General features: G+C 34.3%; 1 protein-coding gene across 4 annotated transcripts in view; it reads right to left on the bottom strand.

Moving 5' to 3' along the window:
- Window positions 1–1,184: 1,184 nt before the first annotated feature.
- The window catches only part of KRIT1 (KRIT1 ankyrin repeat containing), a 42,456-nt gene continuing 24,774 nt past the window's right edge, over window positions 1,185–18,866 (bottom strand). For all 4 annotated transcript variants that reach the window (XM_030307937.2, XM_030307941.1, XM_030307939.1 and 1 more), the window contains exons 11-17: window positions 17,801–17,957; window positions 15,654–15,805; window positions 10,316–10,482; window positions 9,498–9,585; window positions 8,673–8,879; window positions 2,347–2,463; window positions 1,185–1,859 (exon numbers count right to left, since the gene is read on the bottom strand). In XM_030307937.2, the coding sequence (XP_030163797.1) occupies window positions 1,791–1,859; window positions 2,347–2,463; window positions 8,673–8,879; window positions 9,498–9,585; window positions 10,316–10,482; window positions 15,654–15,805; window positions 17,801–17,957 (957 nt within the window). In that variant the 3' untranslated portion in view covers window positions 1,185–1,790. The remainder of the gene's footprint in view (window positions 1,860–2,346; window positions 2,464–8,672; window positions 8,880–9,497; window positions 9,586–10,315; window positions 10,483–15,653; window positions 15,806–17,800; window positions 17,958–18,866) is intronic.

The following is an 18,866-nucleotide window of genomic DNA, read 5'->3' on the forward strand; positions in this document are numbered from 1 at the left end:
GCTCATAAGAAATTTGACAAGATTTGATAAGTGGAATGTCGAGGGTAATAAAGGGGAGAGAAGTTGAAGACCACTCCAAGATTTCCAGGATAAGCAACCGGCTGCAATTTGATGGTGCCACTAACCAAACAGAATACAAGTGGAAGGATAGAATTGAGCAAGTAAACAAATTTGGTTTCCAGCTGTGATGAAATAGACGTTCTTTTTGTAGGCCATTTAGGTGGAGCTAGAACAGCAAGAAATCGGAAATTAAGATCCAGAGTTCAGAAGAGAATCTGAGGCTGAAATATTAGGTTTGGGAGTCAACAGTTGAGGCCACTGGAAGGTATGAAACTGAACAGAGCACTGTCTATGTAGAATCAAAAGTATTTAGCATAGAATTAGAGATAAAGCAGGCTTTCTCATTCAATTTACTTAATCATATATAATTTTAATAAGGCTCAGACAGAGCACCATTAGAAATAAACAGAAATTAATGTGAAGGTTAAATTCTGATATATAAAACTTATCTGCAATCTTTAGGACAGCTTCAAATATGACTATTGTATCTCTGAACTTACCTACAACATATCAGTCTAGGGGCGCCTGGGTGGCCCATCAGTTGAGTGTCTGACTTCAGCTCAGGTCATGATCTCATGGTTCAGTTCATATGTTCAAGCCCTGCATTGGGCCCTGTGCAGACATCTCAGAGCCTGGAGCCTGCTTCGAATTCTGTCTCTCTCTCTCTCTGCCCCTCCCCTGCTTGCACTTTGTCTCTCTCTCAAAAATGAACATTAAAAAATTTAAAAAAAAATTTAAGAACATATCCATCTACTGGCTCGGAAAGACCAGTTTCTAAGGTTATTAAATAGCATCATAATTCAGTTAGCTCCTCATCTATGATATCAGTACTCCCCTAAATGAAACAGATACTTGGTGATCTACTTTGACAAAGGCAATATAATTCATCAGGCTAAATCATAAAAATACAACATGTACATAATAAATGCAACTACTGATATCCAGAGACTGTCACTTACTCTGTGTGTCTCTGTATGAGTGTACTTATGTGCCAGACACTTTTGTGTAATTTACTTTAATAATCCAAATTCATTACTGCATCTGGAATCATTTCAACAGAAAAAAACCCCAAAACTTAAGATTCCTAGGCCCTGTTACTTCTAGAGAGTGAATGAACTTGTATATACTGAGTCCCAGCAATCTTTGTTTAAAGAAGCATCAGGTTAATTTTGATGCAGGGGATTCAAGAACTATACTTTGAGAAATACTAGCTTATACTAGTTACACATTTTAACTAAGAATTTTAAAAATATACTGAGAGATGTTCATAGATTACAGAAAAATGTTTGAAATAACAGTGTTATGTGGTTTAAGTAGAAAATATATTTTCTTTATTCAAATATGTTGAGTTTCAGTATATTCTGAAATGACACACAAAGTTATACCAAAGCTATATTTTAATTTCATTACATCCCACTCCAAATTCTTTACCATTTACCAAAAATAACTTTTTATAAAGCTTACTATTTTGTCCATTATTATACAGATGATCAATCTACATATTTTTATGTGTTTCTCTCAAAAATTAGAATAGCTTATGAGGATATTATACAAAACTAATTGGTATATTACACACCAAACGTAAGTACAGATTCTGTACAATGTAGTAGTATACATTCATATATTACAAGAGACTAAGTGCCTTGTTAAAAGTGATAGTTTAAGAAATCTTTCATGGAAAAAAATCTGCATTACAAAATGTGGTAGTTTAAGTATCAGCTGCTTTCCTCTCATGAATTTCTTTCGGTGGGCATTAACTGTCCATTTAGCTTCATTAATAGTTTTACCACAAGGCCAGCCTATAAAGTAAAATATATGTCAACAGTAAATGTGAAACATGTAAGGATGTGTAAATGACATACATGGCAGCGAGCAGTTCCCTATCTATCTGAAAAGAAACTTTCTTATTAGAGGAAGTTTATCAAGAATAGAGGGGGTACTAAGGCTTTGAAGGGATGCAACTAGTGGCTCAGATAGAATACTTATCAAAAGGGAAGGATTACCTGACAGACACCTGGATAAAAGAGATAGGGAATACTAACTAGAATTAAAAGAAATGCCAGAAAACAGAGTTTCATTGTTATAAAACTAAATAAATTATTCAGATAAGTTTCTGGCTTATTTGCTTAGGAAAGGCCTGCCTTTTATCCTTGGTCTTAAATATCTTAATTTCACATAATATCAAAGGTTTTCCTTGAAGTAAAATGGATTGTCACTTAAAAAAAAGAATCTTTACTAATACAATAGTTCATTATTAGAAGTCCAGAGCAACTGATAAGTACTTACCTGTTTTGTGTGTACTATAAAGCTCATTTTATTTTCCATACTATGGATCTGAAAACATGCATCAGCATCTCCCAATTGCCACATAAAACAACCATACTTAAGACTGATAAGTAAGGCCTGCAATATAATTAGAAATTGTTATATTGAAATGTATGTTAAAAACAACACCTATCTTCTCTTACTATCTACAGTGATCTAGTCATGTCCAAACATAATGGTTTTGAATGTTACAATAAATTGTTTTCAAAGTTCCCTCAATAACCTTACAGAGCCTCAAGTACAGAACCACATAGATGGTAGACTCTTAGGAGACTGCCTTCAGCAATGGTATCTTTTGTATCACACTGACAAACATTTTAAAGATGCCCATTCTGTGGTATGTATACCCATACATATAAACACACACACACACACACACACACACACACACACACACACACACAAGAATAATATTCAGCCATCAGAAAGAAGAAAATAATGCCATTTTTAACAACATGGATAGACCTTGAGGGCATTATGTTAAGTGAAATAAGTCAGAAAAAGACTAAACAGGATATTGCTTACGTGTGGAGTCTAAAGAAGCTGAACTCGTAGAAACAGAGAGAAACAGAATGGTGGCTACCAGAGGCTGGGGGACAGGCAACATGAGATGTCGGCCATGAAGTACAAACTTTCAGGTATAAGATGAGTAATTTCTGGGGATCTAATGTACACCATGGTGACTATAGTTAATAATACTATATTATATAGTTCATGTTACTGAGAGAGTAGATCTTAAGTGTTCTCATCACAAAAAGAAAATGGTAATTATGTAACATGGTGGAGGTATTAGCTAATGCTATGGTACTAATCATTTTGCAATACATATCAAATCAACCCATTGTACACCTTAAACTTACACAATGTTATGTCAATTATGTCTCAGTAAAGTTGAGAAGATGCCTATTCTCTCAGTGACTTTCAAGAAAATTAAATGTACAAGTTTTTACTTTCCACACATTAAAAAAAAATCCCTTTCACTTTATTCAGTACCTTTTGAATATTCACATAGTACTTTCAGATCTGAAATTTATGTAATGAGGTAACAGGTTGACTTAAGCAATTCCATCTCACTGAAAATAAGTATAGTGATATATTTATGGTAAAAATAAGCATAATTTTAATAATTAATATAGCCTTCATAAATTCATCAAATTATTTAAAACCAGTATTAGAACAACCTATTTCTGGGGTGCCTGGGTGGCTCAGTCAGTTAAGTATCCAGCTCTTGGTTTTGGCTCCGGTCATGATCTCAGAGTTTGTGGCTTCAAGCCCCAGTGGGGCTCGCACTGACAGTGTGGAGCCTGCCTGAAATTCTGTCTCTCTCTGCCCCCCACTCAAAATAAATAAATAAATTTTCAAAAAAAAAAAAACTATTAAAAAAAAACCTATTCCTACACTTTCCTAACAAAAAACTTAAATTTAAATAAGCATTCAATATACTTTTTTGATTATTTTAAAATGAATCTCTCCTAGCAACTTGCATTTTCTTGCCCTAAAAATATATTATTTATATACACATATACAAAGAAAGTGTTTGTGCATCCTTTAAAATACACGTTTAAAAACATTTGCTTTCAGGAGCACTTGGGTGGCTCAGTTGGATAAGCGTCAGACTTGAGCTCAGGTTTGTGAGTTTGAACCCTGGCATCAGGTTTGATGCTGTCAGCGCAGAACCTGCTTTGATCTTCTGTCCCCATCTCTCTCTGCCCCTCCCTCCCTCTCTCTCTCTCTGCTCCTTCCCTGCTCACATTCTTTCTCTCAAAAATAAATAAAGCATAAAAAAATTGCTTTCTATGACTAGCAGTTCTTAAAATGTTGATAAAATGTTTATTTTTATTTATTCTGAGAGAGAGAGAAAGTGTATGCACAAGCAGGGGAGGGGCAGAGAGTGAGAGAGAGAAAGACTCCCAAGCTGGTTGGGTGCTCAGCACAGAGCCTGAGGTGGGGCTTGATCTTACAACCATAAGATCATGACCTGAACTGAAACCCAGAGTAAGATGCTCAAATGACTGAGCCACCCTGGCCCCCTTATTACAGGTAATTAATGTTATGTGAAAAGGATATGGTTTTAGGGCATTTTAAAAAATAATTTTCATACTTCTTGAAGTTTATTTATTAATTATGAGAGAGAGAGAGACAGAGAGCAAATGTGGGGTGGGGGGCAGAGAAAGGGAGAAGCATAATCCCAAGCAGGCTCTGTGCTGTCAGCGCCGAGCTTGACATGGGGCTTGGACTCACAAACCATGAGATCAGGACCTGAGCCAAAATCAAGAATCTGGTGCTGGGATGCCTAGGTGGCTTGGTCGGTTGAGCATCCAACTTCAGCTCAGGTCATGATCTCGCAGTTCACAAGTCTGAGCTCCTCACGGGGCTCTGTGCTAACAGCTCAGAGCTTGGAACCTGCTTCAGATCCTGTGTCTCCCTCTTTCTCTGCCCTCCCCCCTACCCCACCTTGCTCGTGCTGTCTCTCTAAAATAAACATTAACAAAAACTAAAAAAAAAAAAAAAAAAAAAAAAGAGTCCAGTGCTTAACAGACTGAGCTACCCAGGCACACCAAGAACCTCACTTTAAAAATGCCCTAAACTGGGGCACTGGGTGGCTCAGTTGGTTAAGTGTCTGACTCCTGGTTTTGACTAGGATCATGATCTCCCATGCGTGGGTTTGAGCCCCCGCCCCACATAGGGGTCTGTGCCGATAGTGCAGAGCCTGCTTGGGATTCTCTCTCTCCCCCTCTCTCTGCCCCTCCCCTGCTTGTGTTCTCTCTTTCTCTCTCTCTCAAAATAAATAAATAAGCTTAAAAAAAAAGTGAGGTTCTTAAATGAAACAGTACAATTAATTTACATGAGTGTATATTATGTATAATGGGAAACTAAGAACATCTTCTTTAAAATTAGCCACCTGTATTTATATTGTAAAATATAACTTTATGGATATGATATGCTAAAATAGCTATTTACCAAGGAACACGTTGAAACATTTGAGTCAAGATATCGTAATACCTTACATTGTCTATTTTTTAGATCAGATGCTTGAAATTTGTTTAATCAAGAAGCAAAAAATAGTCCATTAATATGGTCTCAAAACAGTTTAATATATAGAAAAAAATACATCTGTAGTATAAGTCCTCAATTATACGGGGGGCTAAATTACAAAAATACTGGGGTTGTAAATTAAAAATAAAGGTTTTGTTGCTATGCACAAAGGAAGAGATTGAGAAACCCACAATAATGAAAGCAGCTCAATGGAACTGAAAAGTCAGAGTCCATATGGTAGCTTTGAGAGATACAGTGTATTCTAGAAGGAAAAAGTAGTTCTCTTTACGAGATAAAACCTACAAAGGGTCAAGTTGTTTAGTGAGGGAAATCAAAAGGCACAAGAGAAAATGTCAGGAATAGTTGAGAGCAGAAAAGGGAAAACCACAGAAGTGACAAGTAGCAAATAGCCAGCCAGTGGACAGGAGAAACAGTGATGTTGATAACTGATCAGGAAGAATGACACTATGTGGATATCTAAATAACCAGTTTTATTTCAGAAGGGCATTCATTATGGCCAACATAAACTGACATCAGCAAAGGGTATCTATTGCTTGGGTGTGGCAATAGTACTATTATGGTTAAAGATATATCAACAAGCACAGTTAGTTATGAAACAGAAATACATTCACTATAGTAAAACAATGATTCACAACACAGTGCGTTATATACTCAATAGTGTCTACATTTTATGTAAGTATGCTCTGATGAGCATATGAAATTGGCTGAGTTATACTCCCTAATGGGAAACTCTCTTATTTCAAAGAGAAACAAGATATAGAAGGTAGAAGTAATTGATATAAAAAACACAGCTGTATTCTATGGGTTTTCATGAGAATTAATCTCTGAAGCTACTGTATCCCAAGCAGAGTTTTAATGTAAATGAAGGTATTTTTGCAAATGAAGTTGTTTATTCTAAATTTGTCAAATTCAACCCTAGCATATCCTGATGACTCTAACACAACTAAGGACAAGCTGCCTGTTCCCACCTTTGATGATTAGAAAATATAATCATCTTAAAGCTTTCATAGGTGCAGTAAATTTATCAGTGGTTTACAGAACACAAGGTAATGATCAGGTGGACAGAAAACATCATTACTCTTTGGGTTAATCACCCAAGGACAGCATTTTAATTTATATTTCTAGAAATCGAACATCTTATCCTAAAAAAAGCAGACTATTCACTAATAACATTGTTATCATCCTCTGCCTGCAATTGCTATTTCACTTACTCAATTCCTGGACCATAGTATTATTCATGTGAAATGTTATAATGCTGAACCATCATTTAGGAACTAAATAAAACATTTTATTGTTGCCTAAACCTGGAATGCTGCCAAGGCAAATATAAACTATAGCTTAGAGAAAAGGCTCAGCATCACACCCACCATTCAGTTTGGTAAAGGATTTGTAAATGTTGTATAAAATGCTCTGAAATAGCAGAGGAGAAATTTATTGAAATGGTGAGGGGAGTTTCTCCTTTGATTTCCTTTAATAAACTTAGTACAAAAGAAATAGAAAACTGGTTACAAACTAATTAGAAGCAGCCTATTTTTTGTGAGTAAAGTAGCTTAAAAAGAAAATGATAATAAGCAAATGATCCAAAAGCAAGCTGACATCAGAGGCTTCAAAAAAAATCAAGTTCTAGATAAACTACTGAATTCAGTCCCTATTCAGCCCTATGTCTGTACATATTCTCTACCTCCATTCACGGGCATATCTAACAGCATGGTAAAAATAGCTGTTGCCCATAAGGATGATCCTGAGTTATCATGAAGTGACTAAACTACTTTCAGAAGTTATGTGATTACAAAGTAAGGGTTATAAAAATGATGAAAATAAAAATTAGGTTTATGATAAAATTTCCTAATCTAAAATGATTTTTCTAATTTTTTTTAAAATGTATGTTTATTTTTGAGAGAGAGAAAGAGAGAGAGACCAAGTGCAAGCAGGGGAGAAAGGGAGGCAGAGAGAGAGGGAGACACAGAATCCGAAGCAGGATCTGGGCTCCGAGCTCCCAGCTATCAGCTCAGAGCCCAATGTGGGGCTCAAATTCATGAACCGTGAGATCATGACTTGAGCTGAAGTCGGACGCTTACCCAACTGAACCACCCAGGTACCCCTAAAATACCTTTTCTAATGTATAAGCTTAGTTATTACTTTAACAGACCTGAAATGGTCTATTCTTAAACAAATCTGAATGAACAAAATAAATTTGATTTTTATTAGCTATTAAAGCTAGAAAGCTGTTCATCCAGATAAATGTGTGAAATATGCTAAAAATGATTGATAATTCCATATTTTATATATAATGACTTTGATTAGAAAAAGGAATATAATAGAGTAACAAGCCTCTGATGGGAAAGGTCTGAATCCCTTCCATACTTCACCTTGCCTATTCCCCAAAAGGCTCTTATAACTAATTCTGCTTTTCAAAGTGAATCCCTTGTGACAGGCATTACATTTTTCTTTTTTCTAATGTTTATTTATTTATTTTGAGAGACAAAGAGCGTGTGCAAACACAGGGGAGGGGCAGAGAGAGAGGGAGACAGGAAATCCGAAGCAGGTTCCGTGCTGTCAGTGCAGAGTCCAACACCAGCCCAATTTCACAAAACATGAGATCATGACCTGAGCCAAAATCAAGAGTCATATGCTTAACCGACTGAGCACCCCAATATATTTTTCTTTTTTTAACCTGTATTTTTTCATTTAAACTTAATTGATTTTTAAAATAGGTAATATAATCACAGTTAAAAAATTTTTAAGTTGCAAAATGGTACTTAGTAAAGTTTCCCTCCTACTCTTGTTTCCAGTTACCTGGTTGCCTTCTCTAAAGGCTTCATGAAACTTTTTATTCATACACAAGCAATATGTATTCATGTAAATATGGTCTTGACTTCCCCTCATTTTTACACAAATAATAGCATATTACATATGGTCCACCACTGTACTTTTTCACTAAATATATCTTGGAAATCATTCTCTACATTCTTCATTCTTTTATATGGCTGCACAGTATTTCAATGTAGAAATGTACTATGATTAATACATTACATAATTATAGAATACAATTAATGTTAATAATTAACACTTTGTTGACAATCATTTACTTTTCATCCCTCTTCCTTTGCTATTATAAATAAAATTGCAATGAATACTTTTATATATATGTCATTTCTAGATTTTTCAGGTATGCTGGTACAATTTTTTTAAGACATTGGTCAAAAACAGCTGTAAAGCTGAAAATCTACCTTAGTTTCCATGTTGAGAAGATGAAGTCCTTTTATATTCACTCCTACATACACAGGGATGACTTTATGATTGCTGGGGCTTGCCTTTGTAAATATCTGTCCTGTGAAAAAAGCTGCTCCATATGTAGGAATTTCCCAACAATTCTGTAAGAACATGCGCTGAAGGTGATGCATTTCTTTACTGACACCCTCACTTGTACTAAGATTCTAAAAACAAATAAGGTAAAATAAAAGAGATGTGAAAACAGAACACACTTTTGATAATCCAAGTAGGTCAACTAAGCAGTTTCTAAAATCGTGGCTGCCCCCAGAGAAGAATAAAATTGTGTGAACTATCCCAAGAGCAGTTCTTAATACTTCAAAAAAGAAAGAAATATCAAAGTATAAAAATAGTGCTTGTCTATTCTATTAGGTTTTAAGTGTCTCATGGACAAGGATAGTGTATAATTTCATGGTGTGTGAGGTGTGTGTTTAATCTCTAGTTCTTACCACAGTATCCAGCATATAGAACATGGTGTGTGAGGTGTGTGTGTGTGTGTGTGTGTGTGTGTGTGTATGTGTGTGTGTGTGTGTTTAATCTCTATTCCTTACCACAGTATCCAGCATATAGAAGGTATTCAGTAAAAGATTCCATTATAATAATAAAAGATTTTATTATTAAAAATAAAAATATGCTACTTTCAGTTTCATGTGAACTAGAAGATGAATTTTTAATTTCAGTACTATAAATTTAATGTACCTACATTTAAAACATATTACACGATTTAATTTACAAAATTTCAACTAGGGTATAAAATGTCTTTTTATTTCTGTTAAACAGCTTACCTTATATTCATGAAGTATTCGGTTTGTCCAGTGAGGTGCCTTACTTTTCAATTTGGTAATAGGTACAATGGATTTTAGGTTTTCTTCACTGTAAGCAAACAGGCCAACATGCTTTAAATAAATCATCTTTAGTAGCTAAAGTACATAAATCACTCAGAAACAAATTGCTTTAAATAACATGATTTTTTTTAAGTAACATGATTTTTGAGCTGAAAAATATATATTGTAAAATATTAGAGAACTCTAAAGATTTTAAGCAAAAGCCACAATCCTAACATTCTCATTTAAGAGAATGTTTCTTCTTTCAATAACCACAAAATACTTTTGAAAACTGAAAACTACAATAAACAAACTTCAGTGTTTAAAACCTCAGTGTTTTTTCTCAAAAACTGAAATCTGCCTTATGACATTTTCTACTACTTATCAAGTCAGGTTTTAATGAACTTATATTTAAACATATAATAAAGATAAAGAAAAAATATAAGGTATATCAAGGGGTGCCCGTCAGTAGAGCATGTGACTCTTGATGTCAGAGTTGTGGGTTTGAGCCCCATGTTGGGTGTAGAGATTACTTAAAAAAAATAAATCTTAAAAAAAAAAAAAAGGTGTATCAAACCAGAGTCAAATGTAAGAAAAATAATTTTGGAGAGAATATAACTTTAAGAATGCTTTACCGTTTTTTCCCTTCATTTCATGCCTCCTCATATCCTCTAGTTCCAAACCAAAGTATAAATATTTCTTAACAACATTTTTAAACTTTCTTGGTTAAATAGAATCTTGAACATAGCACAAGACCACATACTGTATTAAATACTTACTTTAGGAAACCTTGCTTGTGTTTCTTACTCTCATAATTTCCATAAACTATTTGCAACAGTAGACTTGCCAATGTTATCAGTTTAGTGTCAGGAGCTGTATAAAAGCCCTTTAATAAATTATATCTGGCTTCATCAAAGAGGATAAGAATAGCTAGTGGGTCTTCAATCTTAAAAGAAAAAGCAGAATTTGGTTATTGGGCTACAATTTCCTGTTAGAAATATACAACTTGTCACTGTCTAATATGGAAAAGCAAACGCTACATATTTGTATATAAATGAGCTGTTATTTAGAACAGGGGTTGACAAATTTTTCCTGTTAAGGGCCAGAGAGTAATATTTGAAGCTTTATGAGTCACATAGTCTCTCTGAGCACAAAAGCATCCATAGACAATACAGTAACAAACAGGTCTGTGATGGTGTTCTAATAACACTTTACATATGGGTACCAAAATTTGGTACCCATAAAATTTTCACATGACATGATATATTATCCTTTTGAATTTTTTCAAACTTTAATAGCTTACCGAGTATATAAAAATAAACAGCAGGTCAGATACAGCAATAGGCTATAGTTTGTTAACCTCTGATTTACAGTCTAATAAAAGATTATTATTAGTTTATGGATATGGATAATTTCTACCACAATTTTACCTAAATCAATTATATTCCTCAAACATTATTCTACATGTTTCATATGATATAGTAGTGAACGTCAAGGAAAATACAAGAAAGTGTATTAATTCCTAGAAGTGTACATGTAGTTTTAAAAAATTTTATTTTAAAACATTTTTTATTTCATTTGACTAAAACTACTTGGTACTTCAAATAACACTAAAGGGGAGCAGAAGATTTTTCCCTAAATTTCAAAAACGTTATGAAGTTTCACTTTATCAAGTAGGATTAACAAAGATTGAAAAAAGCTAGCCTACAGAATATACCTATGCTTAGAAATAGTCACCAATTATAGTTTCTGAATGAATACTTAAAGGATTTCCAAATATAATTCAAAGTGATCTCAATTCTCTGTGGTAAAAGTTACTTTTGTCTTACTAACTAAAATAATATCCTATAATGCTCTATATAATATTAAAAACCTAAAAGAGAATTTCACGGGGAAAAAAGGTGGGAGGAGTGTTCTAGATTAAAAGTGACTAAAGAGATAACAACCAAATAGAAATTATGAACCTTGACTAGATCCTACATATGGGGGCTATAAAAAAAAGACTTTTAAACAATTGGGGAAATCTGAATATGGATCACATATCAGACATTATTATGGAAATATTAATTTTTCTAGGCTGAAAATGGTTGAAAAAGGTTCATATGTCCTTTTTCTTAGGAGATATATGTAAAATATGTAGGGATTAAGTGCTATGATGTCTGCAACACACTTTTAAATGGTTCATAAAGAAAAAATAGAGAAGATGAAGGAAATAAAGCAAAATATTAGCCATTAGTGAATTTAATGAATTTTATTACCTTCTCAACTTTCCTATGGGCTTTAATTTCTCAAAATTAACAGTGAATTTAAAGAGTTTGAGTAGTTAAGCGTTATAATTCCTAATATATTTAGTGAGCATTAGTCAACAATTATTCTTTACTAATGAAATCAGGCCATTCTCATCCTAAAGGAATAATGCAACCAATAAATGTAATTCTTCCATTTTTCAGACGGTACAAATTGGAATTTCTTAATTACATAATGAAAGAACACAACTATCTTATCAGATGATCATTATATTCTGATTTGTCTTAAGGTACTTACTAAACTTTGCTTCTTTTTCACCTGAGTTCACTTTATATTCTTTATAATAATGCAATTAATTTATCATCCAAGTTTTATCGTTATTGCTCTTTTTCTCCACCAATCAACTTTTAAAATATTACTTAGGTGGAGAAGGAAGATAGACTGAGTATACTTAAATTACTTGCAGACTTTATGGACCTAATATTTTTTTTAACTGTGCTAAAATACACATAACAAAAAATATTTTAACCATTTTAAGTGTATAATTCAGTGACATTAATTACATTCACAATGTTGTACAAATATCACTATTTACACAACTTTTTCATCATTCAGAAACTTACCACTAAGCAGTAACTCCACACTCTCTAACACCTGTAGTGACCACTAATTTACTTCATGAATTTTCCTATTCTAGATACTTAGTGTAAGTAGAATCATACAATATTTGTGCTCTTCTTGCATCTGGTTTGGCTTATTTCACTTAGCATAATGTTCTCAAGGTTTATCCATGTCATGGCATGTATCAGAACTTCATTTCTTTTTGTGGCTGAATAATATTCCATTTTATGTGTATACCACGTTTTGTTTATCCATTCATCTCTTGATGGAAACTTAGTTTGTTTCCACCATTTCGGTTATTGTGACTAATGCTGCTTTGAACACTGGCATATAGATATGTTTAAGTTCCTATTTTTAATTCTTCAGGTATATATCAAAGAGTGGAACTACTGGATCATATGGTAATCGTGTTTAGTTTTTCTGAGAACCGCTATTGTTTTCCACAGCAGCTATACCATTTTACATTCCTACCTGCAATGTATAAGGATGACATTCTTTGTAACTTTACCAACATTCATTATTTTTTTTTTTTAATTAAAATAGCCATCCTAGGAGGTGTGAAGTAGATTCTCATTGTGTTTTGATGTACATTTCCCTAATGACCATTGATGTTGAGCATCTTTTCACAAGTTTCTTGGTCATTTGTGTATCTTCACTGGAGAAATCAAGTCTTTTGCCCATTTTAACTGGGTTGTCTTTTTGTTGTTGGGTTGTAGCTCCCATTCTGTAAATCGTCTTTTCACTTTCTTGATAATATCCTTTGATGCACAAATGTTTTTAATTTTGAAGTCCAATTTATGTATACTTTCTTTTGTTGCTCACAGTTTTGGTGTCCTATTTAAAACTCCATTGCCAGGGGCACCTGAGTAGCTCAGTCAGTTGAGTGTCCAACCCTTGGTTTCGACTGAGGTCATGATCTCACAATTTTTGAGTTCAAGCCCCATATCAGGCCCACACCGTGGAGCTTGCTTGGGATTCTCTCTCCCTCTCTCTGTCACCCTCCCCCTGCACATTCTCTCTCACTCTCAAAATAAATGAGTAAGCTTAAAAAAAAAATCCATTGCCAAATCTAAGGTCATGAAGATTTATCTGTTGGTTTGCTTCTAAGAGCTTTATGGTTTTTAGCTCTTATATTTAAGTTGTTGATCCAGTGAGTTAATTTTTATATATGGTGTGATTCAGGGTCCAATTTCATACTTTTGCACCATCTGTTGAAAAGACCACTCTTTTTTCATTGGCACCCTTGTCAAAAATCAGCTGACTATAGATTTTGGTTATAGATGTATTGGGTTTATTTCTGTACTCTCATTTCTAATCCATTGGTCTATATAATTGTCCTTAATTACTGTGGCTTTTGTAGTAAGTTTTGAAATTGGAAGTGTGAATCCCTCGACTCTATTCTTTTTTCAAGGTTGCTTTAGCTATTCAAGGCCCTGTGTAATTACATATGAATTTAAGGATTGCCTTTTCCACTTCTACAAAAAGGCTTTTGGAATTTTTTTTAGATAATGTGGTAAATCAGTACATGCTTGGCTAGTGTGGACATCTTAACAATATTAAATCTTCCTACCCTTAACACAGATGTCTTTCCAGTTACACAGATCTTTAGTTTTTTTCAGTAATGTTTTATAGTTCTGAGTGTACAAGTCTTGCACCTCTTTTGTTAAATTTATTCCTAGCATTTTCTTTAAGATGCTATTTTGATTAATTTCTTAATTTCCTTTTTTGGTTGTTCATTGATGTATGTAGAAACCACTGATTCTTGTGTGTTAAGCTTGTAACTTGCACATTGTTGAATCTATTTATTACCCCTAATAGCTTTTTTGTGGATCCTCTATATAGGATCATGTCATTTGTGAATAGAGTTTTATTTTTTCCTTTCCAGTATGGATGCTTTTTATTTTTTTCCTCCTTCCTTCCTTCCTTCCTTCCTTCCTTCCTTCCTTCCTTCCTTCCTTCCTTCATCTAATTGCTCTGGTTAGTGTTAAATAGCATTGGTGAAAGCTGCATCCTTGTCTTTTTCATGATCTTAGCTTTCAGCCTTTCATCGAGTATGCTAGCTGTAGGTTTTTCATAAATGCCATTTATCATGTTGAGGAAGTTCCCATCTATTCCTATTATAAGAGTTTTATCATGAAATTGGATTTTGTCAACTATCTTTTCTGTGTCAATTGAGATGATAAATTGTTTTTTTTCCCCTTTGTTCTACTTATGAAAATCTAACACATTTTTTAATGAATAATTAAGATCTTTGTTTTTGGTAAGTTTCATACACTCTTTATGTAACTGCCGGTATATTTCAGGGAGAGGATCAAGTTTATCTTTGGTTTGATAATATAAAAGGGACAATATGAATAGTTAGATACAAAACATTTATCAAGTTTGTACATGGCCACTGAACTTTTCATATAACTTTGCTTAACCTTGTCTGTTTAATATTCCCTTGGATAACAATCAGGAAATGCACTGTATATTTTTTCTTCACCAAAGTTATGAGACCTTGAAACTTTTTTTCTTCAATTTCAAAGCTACTCTTGTAATTAGCCTTCACACTTAGTTTAACTTGTGATATCTACCTTAAATTTCTTTGTTGTCCATTCATCTTTCAGATAGCATTATCCCACATCCTCTAAAATTTACAGAAATTCAAATCCAAGTGTACTTGTATGGAACAGATCTTTTTATCAAATGTAAATTCTATTCTCATTTTTTACTATCTATATAATTTCTGCTTGATTTGAAAATAGCCACTTACTGACTTTTGAGAATAACTTTTTTATATCCCCTTTGCAAATATAATCTTCTCCATTCAGAATATATTTTCTGTTCTCCTCCCACATCAACATATCTCTTTGCTCGTCTGAAATTTACCACTGATTAGCCCTTTATTAAATTTATCTTTGATACTGTACTTCCTAACTATACTAAAAACATTTTTTTTGTATAATCCATCTTCCATCTGGTTGCTAATTCTCTTTACAATAGTTCAATAATTCTCTTTACAATAGATTCTCTATTTCTTTTGTTTCTACAACAATGAAGGTAGAAATAGGAAAACCAACCAGGGGCTTTGTAAGTAGACTAACTCAAACTCTACCACTTACCCCAGGGATGTGAGGATTGAACAGAAAAACAGAAAATCTCCTCGTCCTCATACAGGAAAAGCACAATTTTTATTTCTAGTGCCTACCACAGGAACTCAATAGATTCTGTGTATTTAAATGACTAAAATAAGATTTCCACACAAACCTTTTTTTCAACTTCCAAAGGAAGTCTCACATCTCTTCTTAGGAAAAGCTGTGGTGTTTCTCTTTGGGGATCCAAATTAGTTAATTCAGCAAGTATTTCTGGCCAGTCACGAACATGTTGCAATGGTTTATGATAAGGCTTGAGTTGAAGGCCTGAAAAACATCTTTCCTTTTATAAATGATAATGTAAAAATAAATTATATCAACACATGGAAAATTTGTATTAAATTATCTGTACTTAAGTGCTGAATACACACAAAGTAAAGGTCTAAATTCTAATCAACGCTGACTTTAACCAATAATGTTACTACCCAATTTTAGGTGAAGAGCTTTTGTTTTTAAGAATATAAGAATTATCGGGGCGCCTGGGTGGCACAGTCGGTTAAGCGTCCGACTTCAGCCAGGTCACAATCTCGCGGTCCGTGAATTCGAGCCCCGCGTCAGGCTCTGGGCTGATGGCTCAGAGCCTGGAGCCTGTTTCCGATTCTGTGTCTCCCTCTCTCTCTGCCCCTCCCCCGTTCATGCTCTGTCTCTCTCTGTCCCAAAAATAAATAAACGTTTAAAAAAAAAAATATAAGAATTATGGAGGTGCCCGGGTGGCTCAGTTGATTGGGCACCCAACTCTTGATTTCAGCTCAGGTCATGGTCTCATGGATCCTGGGATAGGCCCCACGCAAGGCTCTGTGCTAACAGGGCAGAGCACACTTGGGATGGGATTCTCTGGTTCTCTCCTCTCTCCCTACCTCCTCCCCAGCCCCCTGACTCCTGCACACACATGCACTCACTCACTCTCAAAATAAATAAATAAACATTAAAAAAAAAAGAATTTAAGAATTATGAGGGGTGCCTAGGTGGCCCAGTTTCTAGAGAATATGACTCTTGATCTTAGGGTTTTAAGTTTGAGCCCCATGTCGGGTATAGAAATTACTTAGAAATAAAATTTTTTTTCTTTTTTAATTAGAGCATGCGTGGGGCAAAGGGGAGAGAGGCAGAGGGAGAAGAGGAAGAATCTTAAGCAGGCCCCATGCTCAGCATGGAGCCCAACATGGGGCTTGATCCCACAATCCTGGGATCATGACATGAACTGACATCAAGAGTCAGACACTAAACCGACATAGCCACTCAGGCCATTCGACTTAGCCACCCAGGTGCCCCTTAAAAATAAAATCTTAAAAGGGTGCCTGAGTAATTCAGTCAGTTAAGCCTCCAACTCTTGCTTTCAGCTCAAGTCTTGATCTCAGGGTCATGAGTTCAAGCCTGGCATTGGGCTCTGTGCTGAGCAAGGAGCCTACTTATAAAGAAAGAAAGAAACAAACAAAATCTGTAAAAAATTAAAGAATATAAGAATTATGATAATTCCTAAAACAAAATGTATCAAATGTATATAAGATCTTTAATTCCATGATAGCCTATTTATGATACAATCAGTAGAATCTAGAGTTAAAAAAAAAAGACAAATCATTAAATAACCAATCATAATAACCTCAATTAATTCCTTTATGTATTTGCAATATTTGCTTGAAAGACAATTCTATAGTGACATCAGGATAATTTTAAATGAAAATATTTGATAGAGGGGCGCCTGATGGCTCAGTCGTGGTTAAGCATCTGACTTCAGCTCAGGTCATGATCTCACGGTCTGAGTTTGAGTCCCACGTTGGGCACTGGGATGACAGCTCAGAGCCTGGAGCCTGCTTCAGATTCTATATCTCCCTCTCTCTCTGCTCCTTTCCCACTCATGCTCTGTCTCTCCCTGTGTCTCAAAAATGAATAAATGTTAAAAAAAAATTAAAAAAAAAGATTTGATAGAAAACTTATACAAAAAAAATTTGCATTATTTCAGGTGAAATGAGCACTGACAATAAAGGCAAGTTGGATGAGCAATACATTTAATGGCATTCAAGTTAAATTCCATGGTTAAAGAAGAAGTTTTAAAATGATTAAAAATTGCTTTGAATGAAGCAAGGGATGCAGGGCCCAGAGGCTTACCTATTTCAGCAGTTGGAATGCTAGTAATTTATATAAAAGAGAAGATCACTGTATCATTTGAAAATGTGAAAGTCATTAAAAAACTGACGCTATACTTAAGTTTGCCAACCTACTCTCAAAAATAGTGAGGTTTACACAACAGAATAACAACTTTCTTACTGAGGTTTTCTGAACAGATCCAAATAGTGAAATATTGCTGTGTTTCTTGAGAGAGACGCATTCCTTCCATTATCTGCTGCACTGTGGTATTATTTCCATGCTTCAGTTCAACAGAACGGTATGATCCATCCATTCTGTATATCCGAACTTTTTCATACTAGGATAAAAGACAATAACAAATTATGCAATCTAGTTAAAAATTATATATCCCAACCTAACAAAATGCTTCAGTTTCAACTTCATGTGCTTTATTATAGATTTCTAAAATGGAAAATAACAGGAAACTACTTCAAGTGAGTATCTGTTGGCATTATTTAAAAAAGTTTTATTTCCATTATGTATATTTTCCATTTTTTTTTCCTCTGGATGATTCATGATCATGTAAGCTTGAGAGACTAAGGTGAATGATTCCTAAAAAATATTCAACTTTGGATTCTTCTAGGAAATGTTTTAAAGCTCTTCATGTACAAAGTAGGTATCCTATGGGGGATATACAGACTTGGTTACTAAATCTAGTGTTAGTCAACTATCTTGTGAGTCTAGTGGGCTAAAGATTATATGGTAGAAATGTGTACTAGCAGTAATTTGTCCTAAGAGGAATCTGTGATGGAAGACCGTACACATGAAAGTTATGGAACAACGGACCTTGAGCCATTTTCTTTCCTCCTCTTCAGAAAAATCTCAGAGAGTAATAATATTTTCAATACATTAAAAAAAAAAATTCCTGTCACCTATTTTGCCCTTCTCTCACCCACCTCCCCTCTAGCAACCACCACTCTGTTCTCTATATTTAAGAGTCTGTTTTTTTGTTTTTGTTTTGTTGATTCCACATATATGTGAAGTCATACAGCATTTGTCTTTCTGTCTGACTTATTGCACTTAGCGTAATACCCTCTAGGTCCATCCATGTTGGTGCAAATGGTGAGATTTCATTCTTTTTTATGGTTAATATTCTACTGTATATATGTACTACATCTTGTTTATCCATTCATCTATTGATGTACACTTAGTTTGCTTCCATAACTTGGCTACTATAAATAATGTTGTGATAAACATAGGAGTACCT

Source organism: Lynx canadensis, chromosome A2, assembly GCF_007474595.2.
Source record: "Lynx canadensis isolate LIC74 chromosome A2, mLynCan4.pri.v2, whole genome shotgun sequence".
Classification (NCBI taxonomy): Eukaryota; Metazoa; Chordata; class Mammalia; order Carnivora; family Felidae; genus Lynx; species Lynx canadensis.